Source organism: Miscanthus floridulus, chromosome 18 (assembly GCF_019320115.1).
Source record: "Miscanthus floridulus cultivar M001 chromosome 18, ASM1932011v1, whole genome shotgun sequence".
In the NCBI taxonomy this organism is placed as follows: domain Eukaryota; kingdom Viridiplantae; phylum Streptophyta; class Magnoliopsida; order Poales; family Poaceae; genus Miscanthus; species Miscanthus floridulus.
Window position 1 is genome coordinate 45,723,209 of NC_089597.1, and position 10,863 is coordinate 45,734,071.

The window sequence follows — 10,863 nt, forward strand, 5'->3', positions numbered from 1 at the left end:
TGCCGGGAGGATAGTGCAAAATAAGTCTAGGACACATGCAATTGCATACTTCGATTCTATGTTGTTGGAGTCTCATGAAACACTCAGGTCAGATTTAGCAACTCCCTTCTTTGAAATGCAGCCCACATCTCCTGTCACTTCTTAGAAAAAAAATAAATTTCAAGGCTTGGCACAATGTTTCATTTATGTCCAAATCAACTAAGGACTCTGATAATATTTCAAAACCTGTTGCATTCTGAAAAATACAGCAAGGAAAAGCATAAGAGGGAAGAGTCAACAGAGCCTGACAACCCAAGCAAAAACTTTCCGATTCAATAAAAAGCTCCTTTACTTGGTCTTATTGTCTCAACTACTAATTCTGTAAATATCCAAATCAGTACAAACCTTATGCTCTTCTTTTGTACAGTCATCTAATACACATCTATAGTTATTCTAGTATAGTATGGCTCATTTTATTCCCCAATCTGGCAATCTACACAGGATTATCGGTCCTTACGCTGTACAAGTGCAAACTGGTGGTGGTGGTGGTGTCATCTTGGGCCTGACAGCTCGACGGCCTGCACCAGCAGTGACGAGTCGTCGGTAAGGTCGGAGTAGCAGCGGCTGAAAGTGAAATCAGGCACCTTGAACTTGTGCGAGTCCGCGCGCTGCGAAGCCTCCCACCGCTCTGCAAGCCCATCACCTTCCAGCATCCGGACCACCTCCGACATCTTTGGCCGGTGGCCGGGGAGGTACTGCGTGCACAGCAACGCCACCTGCACCATCTCCTCTAGTTCGATCCTGTCATACCCGCCCCTCAGCCCCTTATCCACCAGCACGTCCAGCTTCTTCTCCTGGTGCATCTTCTTCACCTGATCAACAACAAAACCAACATTGCTTGATCAAACACACACCTTTTGGCAGATCTTTCTGATTTATTATTGATGTTTTCTGCCTAATAAATCAAGAACCCAACAATCCATTGATTGTTTACACATAAGTTCTTGTTGTTCGATGAGTTAAACAAGACTTGTAGATTTCTTACCCAATCAAGCATGGCTCCCTTCTGGTTTGCTGCCTTTCCAAACTCCAGTGCAGTCTGACCGGTGATCAGCTCCAGTAGCAGGATGCCAAATCCGAAGACGTCGGTCTTCTCAGACGATTGACCAGTGGAGAGGTACTCAGGCGCAATGTGACCAACAGTGCCTCGCACCGCAGTGGTGACATGTGAATCCCGATGATCGAGGAGTTTAGCGAGCCCAAAGTCACCAACAATAGCCTCGCAGCAGTGATCTAGCAGGATGTTGGCTGCTTTGACATCCCTGTGTATGATCTTGGGGTCACACTGTTCGTGCAGGTACAGTAGCCCCCTCCCTGCGCCAAGAGATATCCTCTTCCTGGTCACCCAGTCCAAAGGTGGCTTCCCTGTAGTGATCATTGTGGAATAAAGTGAAGATTTGCATTGATAGGAATCATATGCTTGCTTTTGTGCTGTGCCAACATTTGTCCAATGGAAAAATAAGGGAATACTAGAATCCAATTCCAGTTATTTTCCGAATTCGGCTTGTCGGGTTGCAACTTGCAATTTGACACCGTCTTTTAGGCATGGTATGATCAGGAGAAAAAAAGAGAGAGAATTTGTTCTGCACTAGTGCAAGTGGGTTTATCATTATTAATCACATTGGAATCTTGAGAAAGCTTACCTTTCAGGCGTGATGCAACGCTTCCATTTGACATGTATGGATAGACCAGCAACCTCTCAGTGGCGGTCATGCAGAACCCATAGAGCCTGAGAAGATTTCTGTGCAGTGCCAAGCTGATCATCTCAACCTCAGTCTGAAACTGTGCCTCACCGCCTGCAGCATTGCCGTCCTTCAGTCGCTTCACAGCCACAAGAGTTCCATCAGGGAGCTGCCCTCTGTAAACGTATCCAAAGCCACCTTTTCCTAGTATGTTCTTGCTGCTGAAATTGTCTGTCGCAGACTGAAGCTCCCTGAACTGGAACCTCTTCACGTTTCCAAGGCTAACGTTCTCCATGTGTTGGTCTGCATGTGGCCAATTCATTCCAAGAACAATTTCATCATTAACTGTTAATTTCTCAGGCTACCAAATGATGTATGGATTGAAAGTAAACATGGAGGTCTGCTTACCATCGACATCGAAAAGGATCTGCCGGTTTCTACGATGCCTCCACCGGAACAGAAATCCAGCAGCAAGGAAGAGGAAGCTGATGCAACCAATTGCTGTACCAAATGCAATTGCAAACTTGTGGCTTTTAGATTTTGCCGGTGGCAGAGCACCCTGTGAGCTATTGAGGTTGTAGGACACTGGTGGCATTGGGGCAGTCCCATAGCAATCTTTCTCGGTGTTGGTGCCGCAGATGAGAGGATTCCCAACTATGCTGCAAGAACATCAATAGCAGAATAGCCTTCAGTCTAACATTTCCTGTTCAAGTGTCATATACTTGGGATGTGAAAATTATATTATGAAGTAACAGGCACAAAATTCCAGCCTTACTTGAATGTTCTTGCCAAAGAACCCGGTACTGGACCACTCAGGTTATTATATGACAAGTCTCTGAAAGACACGGTGTACAGTGAAAAGAAACCCAAGTAAAATAACACCCAAACATGAACACAGACAGTGAGAAGCTACTCACAGGAAAACAAGCTGGGACAAATTAGCTGATGCTGAAGGGAATGGACCAGACAGGGTGTTGTTGTTGAGCCTCCTGGACATGGCAACAAATCCAGCTTATCATGACAAGAGACAGGAACTATTTAATGTTAACGCCTGAAGAACAGCATTAATGAGAGGCTTGCATGTACTACTGTACTCACAGGTACTGCAGGCTCTCAAGGTGGCCCACAGAAGTGGGGATTCCACCATACAGGTGGTTGCTAGAGAGATCAAGTGTCTTAAGCTTTGTAAGCTTGCCAATCTCTGCCGGGATTGGGCCGGTGATGTTGTTGTTCTGCAGGAGACTGCAACAGGGAAGGAAAGCAAAAGACCAACATGGCTCCAGTCAAAAAGGAACCACACCGACTGAAAGCAGAAACTGGCAATGACAAGGCTATCTATCTATCATCCGGGGAGAAGAAGTACTCACAGAGTCTCAAGATTGGTCAGGTTCCCTAAGCTTGGGGAGAGCAGGCCAGAGAGGTTCTGGCCTGGGACCTCCCTGCCAAACAATCAAATAACCACAGTCCACAGAACATTGGTAAGAACACATGGACATGGGGAAGAACTCTGCAGTGAAATTGATCTGGGTCTGGAAGCAGTGCACATAGAGGAGGGAGGAAGTGGGATGCTTACAGTCTGGTGACGAAATTCTCCAGCGAGCAGCTGACGGTGGTCCAGCTGCAGGGATCCACGGAGTTCTGGTCCCAGTTCTTGAGCACGCCATGGGGGTCCTCGAGCATGTTCTTGATCGTCATCAGAGCTTGTACTGCACAACATTATACATATACCAGAGAAATCAGTGAGCTCCCACCAATGCAAGAAGCAACACAACGAAGACAGCCAAGAGTGAAGTGAAGTCCTTGATTTCCCCATTTCCATTCGAGAAAGAACCGTCAAAAACACCGATTTGATTCGAGGCAAACGGAACAGAGATAGAAACTAGTAGTACTACTGTAGAAAGAGAGTACTCCGTATATAACGAAACAAAGAAAGAGAGAAAGGAAGGAGGAACCTTCAGGGTTGACGCCCTTGGGGGAGAGGAGAGCGCTGCAAGGGGAGGAGATGATGAGCAGCAGCAAGAGTAGCTCCACCAGGGAGGGGGGAGAAGATGGAGGCGCCGCCTCCATTGCCGAAGGGAGGAGGCAGAGGTGGTGGGGTGGAGCCAAGAGAAGAGCGCGAGGAAGGGTGGCGGTTCGTTCCAAGGGCAAGGGGAGGACTGAGGAGAGGGTGTGTGCGCCTGCGTCCTGCGTGCAATGTTGTATGTTCAAACATGGAACAAGCGTGAGGCCAAGAAAAACATGCAAACCCAGTGCAGGTGCAGCGCAGTCCAGCCTTCTCTGTTCTCTCTCTCTCCCCACACGCCACAGGCCACACAGAGGGAGGGAGAAAGGCAGCTAGGCAAAGCCGAGCGAGATGGCAGTGGCCAGTGGCACTGTAGGGGGACGCAAACGCAAGGCACACAGAGACAGGACACACAGGGCACAGGCAGCCCGGCTCTGGGGCCCTGTCAGAGGCAAATGACACAAAAGAAGATGCTTGCGCTCCGGCAGGACGCAACGCAAGAGCACAAAAGCAGGGGAGGGAACAAACACGCCTGCCACCTGACCTGCCATGGAAAACTGCGATATAGTCCCGTTCGCGTGGCCTTAATTGATCTGTTTCTTTTTTTATTTGGAATAGGGTTTTTCTTTCATAAATTTCTCCAATATTTCTCTAAATTATCTAAAGTTTTTCAAAATTCCTCCGAACGAGCCTTTAGAAAACAATGGACGAATTCTTTTCAGTCTTCCGAATTTGACTTGTGAGGAAGACAGAGGGGAGAAGAGGGGAAGTGTGCATAGGAGTATTCTACTATTGTTTTCCTTTTATACCACTGTGAATTAAATATAGTACTCCATATTTCTAGGGAATAGAAGGACATGTCAAGACAAAAAAGAGAAAAACAATGCAGGATTTTTCTTTTTCAGGCAGATTTTTTTCCTTTTTGTTTCTACGTAGGAGTAGTATATCAGCCTGTTTGGTAGGCCGGCAGGCCGTAAACGATCGTGGATTATTTATTGCTGGCTGGTTTGATGTGAGAGAAAAAAACCGTTCCAACTTATAATCCACGATCGTATATGAGCAAGCAAACAGGCTGTATATTACGGTGAAAAATGCACACATGATATCATTGAATAAAGTGTCACGTTAACTACCATTTTAAACTAGAATAATAAGTATAATATCTAATAAATGTATAAAATTATAGCAGTTCTCATGATAAATCTACCCATGAATTTTATGCTTTCTAAGTAAAAAAGGCAAAAGTCTCAAAACTTTGAACAGATTTAAGTCGAAGCATCAAGTTTTAGGTGACTAGTATAATGCATTAACAGGAAAAGCAAAAGCTATTAGGTTAAAAAGGTTGTTATAGAGAAAGTCCTAGTTCATCGGAGATTGCTTCTTGCTCAGTTATCATCATGGAATGCTTTATGATTTTGAGGAGCGAATCCCTTCACCATTGTTGCACAATAAAGACCACCCAAAATTCATTTAGTTAATAAATCATATCACTTTGCATTTATATGCTTTTTATGGTACTTTTTTTGTAAACTTCGAAGTTCTAATAACGATCCCCCCCCCACACACACACACACACTGACACACCCACCCACCCACAACCATTTAAGTACTACCCCATGGAGTTATAATTGATTTCTGAATTGTATAGAGTAAAAATATCTTAAATGTAGTCACGTGATTTAAGGTTTGTTTGGTTCAATACCTACTAGGCAAAAAGCCGGCCAAGCATCAATCTCCACCCAAGGCATCTAAAATCGGACACTTGGGGGAGCTCCCTGCACCAGGCAACTTCGCTAGGGTAGGAACCAAACTAACCCTAAACGTATAATACATCAGATCTAATTGGTTACCTACACTAGTCGTAGTTTACTTGTGTCCATGGACGTAGCCAGCGGTGGGGCTAGGGGGCTTTAGCGCCCCCTACCCATCCTGAGCACGTGGAGTTTTCCTAAATCCTCCATTAAAATTTTATGCATACATGTATTAGGTAGGAGGGGCTAAGGTTAAGAGAAGATAAAAAAACCTCTATTCTTTTGTTCAGCTCCTCCTAATTTTTTTTCTGGCTTCGTCACTGCTTGTGTCTGCTCTCATGCATACTTGCACAATGTTTAAATTAAAGCCAATGTAGTATTAGCCTGTACATCGAATTTGATCATATTGGACAATGCAAATTTACATACACGGATAGAGCACATAAAAATAAATATTCTTATCTCTCCCACATGTACTACAACATGTCAACACGATGCCTTTACTAGAATGTGAAAGTGATTAAATGCAACATAATGTATGTAACCAACAAAACACGATGTTATCAAACGTAGCTTCCTATGCAGGATAACTAAACATCAACATACTACACACGGTTACACTAGCTGTTAGTCCTGCTGTATAAGGTCTAATGTAGTCTAAGTAGGGATGAAAACGAATCGGATACGGACAGATATCACCGATATTACATTTGTTTTCATATTTCTGTCCGGATTCGGATTCGAATACGGATAGTGTCAACTATGTCGGATAGGATACGATTGGATATCGACATCATAAATATGCGATTTGAGTATTCGGATACGGATACGGTATCGGATGTTGGATATCCGGACTCGGATACGGACAGATCTCAACCCCTCTAAACGGATTCGGTTTCGAATACGGTCGGAAAATATCCGTACCGTTTTCATCCCTAAGTCTAAGGCTAATACAAATAACTAATCACACCGAAATTGTCTCCGCTTATCGAGTAATATACTCCCTCTTTCCCTTTTTATACGTAGTTTTTACTTCTCGAAGAGTCAAACATACTTAAATGTGACTAAATATATAAAATAAAATATTAATATTTATAATACACAATTAGTATCATTAGATATTGAATCTATTTTTATAATAAATTTATTTAGAGATATAAAGGTTGCTAATATTTTCTATAAACTCAGTTAAATTTGAAAAAAAATGTCTGACACGAATCCCCCGGCGACACTTAAATAGGAATGGGAGAGTATATTTCAAAAAGTCCACACAGTTGCATACTTGGATCCACTAATTACAACACAAGTGTTCTAGACAGAAGTTCAAACTCATTTTTTTTAGGGGAAAAGGAAATTCACCTATCATTCATGACATAAAGCAACGCCAGAGCTTTATTGGAAGCTGCGACGTGTTGGCCGCAGTACAAACTTTTCTCCCAGCAAAGCCACCAGCTTTGAAGGATTCTCTGGAAGCAAAGAATTGGCAAAGTTGGTGTGGGGGCAGCTAGGCACTGGCTTGGGAAGTGTGTCCGAATTCCACGGGAGGTGGCCAAACCGCCAAAGATGAATGAAAAGAGGAGCAAAGCGATGCAGCAAAAGCGTCTTTGGCACGAGAGGATCGATGAGGAGGCACGGATGATGACAGCCGGTGGCCCTCACCTGAGACGAAGTGGAGACATGATGGTAGGAATACGGACAAGGGAATTTTTTCCGGTCCAAGTGCTTTGCATTAAGGACGAATATCGAATAAAAGGTGTGTTTAGACTCTATTTAGGTCTGTTTGATCAGTTGGTAAAATTAGCACCGGTGGATCGAAATAGACCTGCTCATTATTAATTGAGGGATTGTTAACTATTAGTTTTATTAGTAGGTTTAGAATTAATGATGAATGCTTATAATTTATGTTTACATTCTCACTATCAAACCATATTAGTAAGCAGATCCAAATAGTCCCTACTAAAAATTATCTAGCTAATGCTAATAGATCCAAACAAATCCTTATCTTGCTAGTTATCTATCCAACTAATAGTTAGTAGCTAAATAAATAATTAAAATAGTATCGGAGTTATGATACCCTGGGTATCTCAAGACATCGATTAGTTAGCTGCTCGGGCGGCCTACGGTGCACCGGCTAAGTATAAGCCTAAACGATCGAGGCCAAGCTAAGCTACGCGGACCTGGGCCAAACACTAAGGCAGGGGCTGGTCACGACCTCTTCCCTCAGCCTTCACCGCGCGCTACGTAACTACTCACGACCTCTCCTCCATCCCGACCTCTGGGAGGAATGAGGAGAGATCGAGCCCTGCCAAGCACGCTCGCTCTGACAAGAGCAGGCACGCCGCACTGATCTCACAAGGACCGAGGGGACAGTAGTCACTTTAGCCCGGTCAGACACCATCTCTGGGCCACGCAGCATAGACAAGACAACACCGCTGAGCGGTGGCAGGCAGTATGGTGACCCACCGTCCAAATACGGCCCGACAAGACAAACATACGACTCCCACACTACGGGATGGGGACCACGACGGCGGCCTTGACTTTTGAGGCAATCCAAGTTAACGAAGGCCACGACCCCGGAGCTCGGGATCGTGACCACCAGCTCCACAAGCAGCAAGATGACCAACAACCTAGGGGTGGCTACTGTCAGGGATCAATACTAGGGTACCCGAAGAGTAGGAGCTAATGGTCATCAACATTGATTCAACTGAGCAGTCAAGAGCGCGCCTACAGCTCCAATCGACCCCTAGGTGCACGGGCTCCGCCTCGCCCGACCCCAAGGCCGCGATCTCCGCCTAACCCGACCCTTGGGTTTATGCTCTGCCTCGCCCGACCCTAAGACCATGGGCTCCGCCTCTCTAGACCCCTTGGGTGCGGGCTCCGTCTCGCCCGACGGGGACCCATACCGCCACCAACCACTCTAGGTTCAAGCATATGGCCCTGGGTCAAAACTCTTACACCAAGGAAGAGATCAGCACGCCTCGATTTAACCCACGGTCACGATAGGCCATACTTAAAGATTCACATCAAGAATAGCATTGGGCGTACCGTTCTTGTTCTGCCTCACCCTCGTATGAACACTGACAGGTGCGTTAGTTCACCACGACGTCCGTCAGGACGGAGCGGAGCGCCATGACCGGGGGATGACGCCTGCGCATGGTGCTAGTGACGGACAGGACCGTGATGTGGAGCCATCCCTATTGAAATCTACAGGGTCAGCGGGACCCGCATGAAGGAGAAGAAGGACTTGGCTATCCTAGAGGCCTTCCTCTTTCTTGTTCTTCTCCTTTTCCTCTGCTATAACCCGCGCTTTCCCTTGGCCTATAAAAGGGAAAGCAGGATGCCCCATGAAGGGGATCCCGAACCGATTGACCCATCAAGATCCGATACAGATCCACACAAGAGCACGACATGAACGCACAACTGAGTAGCGATCGAGCTCTCAGCACCCACTCACTTCTTTCATCAGAGACTTGGGATCCTTTCGCTCTCTCGCTTGTTTGTAACCCCTACTACAAACTTCCGGTGCTAGTAACACGAGCAGCAGTGACGAACTGGACGTAGGGACTTTCTGCCCGAACCAATATAAATCTCGTGTCATCTAAGCACACCATCTGAGTCAGACACACAAGAATACAAATTTACTCATCGGTGGTAACTCGAAACACCGACAGTTGGTACGCTAGGTTGGGGCCTTTTGCGCGTCTCGACATCCACACCATGCCTCGGATGGCTATTTATGGCGTCAGCTAGGTCCTGGGCGCGCACGTGCGGTTCGGGAACCTGGACTTCATCGTCACGACAGAGGGAGACTTGGTGTAGGCTCCTGCCACCGTCCAACCTCTCCACTTCACCGACCTCGACGTGATCGCCGAGGCGCTTGAGGAGTTGCAGCTGTAAGCACCGGAGGCCCGCACCCTCAGGAGCGACCAGCTCCTCGGCTTTGATTACGGGAGGCTAGAGCACCAGCTCGGTGCCTTCCTGGGACCCAGACCGTTCTGGGAGGACTTGCGCCACCTCACCTTCTCGTTCGCTAATGTCATAACGCAGCTTGCCGGAGGAGAGCCACTCTCCCCAGAATACCTTATCCGGAGCGCCCCGATAGCACTCCCGTCCGGTCTCCGCAACACCGCAGAGACCGTTGGCCACCCTATGGCGCAACGCACTCCTCCATCCTCCATGATGAGGATATGACACTCATGCATATGACCATGTTTGGCATATGGTATGGAGGGGTAACAGGGCAGCAAGGGTGTCCAAGGCAAGAAGGAGGCCCGAGGCTAATTCGGTTTGAGTCCTAGAGGTGGAGGCCCAAAGCAATTCAAGTTCGAGCTTGTCTCGAACTCTAGGACCAGTCTACCTTAAACTGGTCACCCAGGACGCATCCGGACTCCATTTTCGACGATACACATATGGCTGGAAAGACAATTTTATAAGGAAGCTAATCCAAGTGGTCTCACATCAAAAGCCCTTCAGAATCAACGGGAATCGTCGAAACAAGTTAGCGTCCAGAATCTACCAGGGTGCTGCGACACCGTCTTTTGGTCCGTTGGGCTGTGTATCATGTTTGTGCCTATGAGGGGGCACGTCTAGGGTAGGCGATGACCCTAAGACCTTTATAATCATACACCACCGCCATCATTAGATTTTGGGTTTTGCTTAGATTAATCTGTCAAGAACAGTTTCACCATTCATCGGTTTGTGAGACCCCAACATCGTGAGATTAATCATTCATCTGCAATTTGGTTGTTCTCTTTCTTGTTCTTGCTTGTGTTCTTTGTTGCGTAGGTAGGGATTAGACTTCTTGGCGAGGTCAACCGGATCTGTGTCTTGGTTGATAACCAGAGGAGTTATGGTGCTAAGATTGCAGGGTTCGATCTTTCGATCTGAAGCCGGATCGGTGTGTCATTCTCCGCCACAACGATAGTTACCTCTACCTGATGAAAGATCGGGATCCCCATCCCCTTTAAGTGGTAATCAGAGCTTCAGGTATTACCATCAGGTTTATTATTACCCTAGTTTTATTTTGTCTTTGTCCTATAAATCCAAAAAATTGGCCCACAAAAATATTTGTGTTAATCTTTGTTTTCTCCCTATCCTATCACCCCTTGTGCCGTTACAATATTTTAATTTTAGTTTGCTTTATTTTACGATCGTCCCTCGCGTGTCATCGTGTTGGTTGCCTCTAGATTTTGTTGTGTGATCTTGGTCTTTCTTTGTCAAGCCCCACCGTATTGGTCCTGTTTGCTAAAAAAAGAGAGAAGAAGACGATCTATGATTCTGGTGCACTGCAATTTTGGTTAGTCACATTGAAGGAAAGTGCAAATTGTACGTGCTACCTTGCCATAATTTACACATGACAAGCAAGGCGACAGATTTAGTTTTATATCTG

The 10,863-nt window shown here is 46.1% G+C and overlaps 1 protein-coding gene across 1 annotated transcript; it reads right to left on the reverse strand.

The window, feature by feature from the left end:
• Positions 1-294: 294 nt before the first annotated feature.
• Positions 295-4,110, reverse strand: LOC136520298 (LRR receptor kinase SERL2-like). Its single transcript, XM_066513756.1, has 10 exons — positions 3,674-4,110; positions 3,295-3,427; positions 3,089-3,160; positions 2,820-2,963; positions 2,639-2,710; positions 2,497-2,556; positions 2,130-2,380; positions 1,683-2,024; positions 1,025-1,404; positions 295-851 (listed from the first exon to the last, which is right to left on the reverse strand). The coding sequence occupies exons 1-10, from the start codon at positions 3,786-3,788 to the stop codon at positions 531-533; spliced, it is 1,890 nt and encodes a 629-aa protein (XP_066369853.1). The 5' UTR covers positions 3,789-4,110; the 3' UTR covers positions 295-530.
• Positions 4,111-10,863: the final 6,753 nt, after the last annotated feature.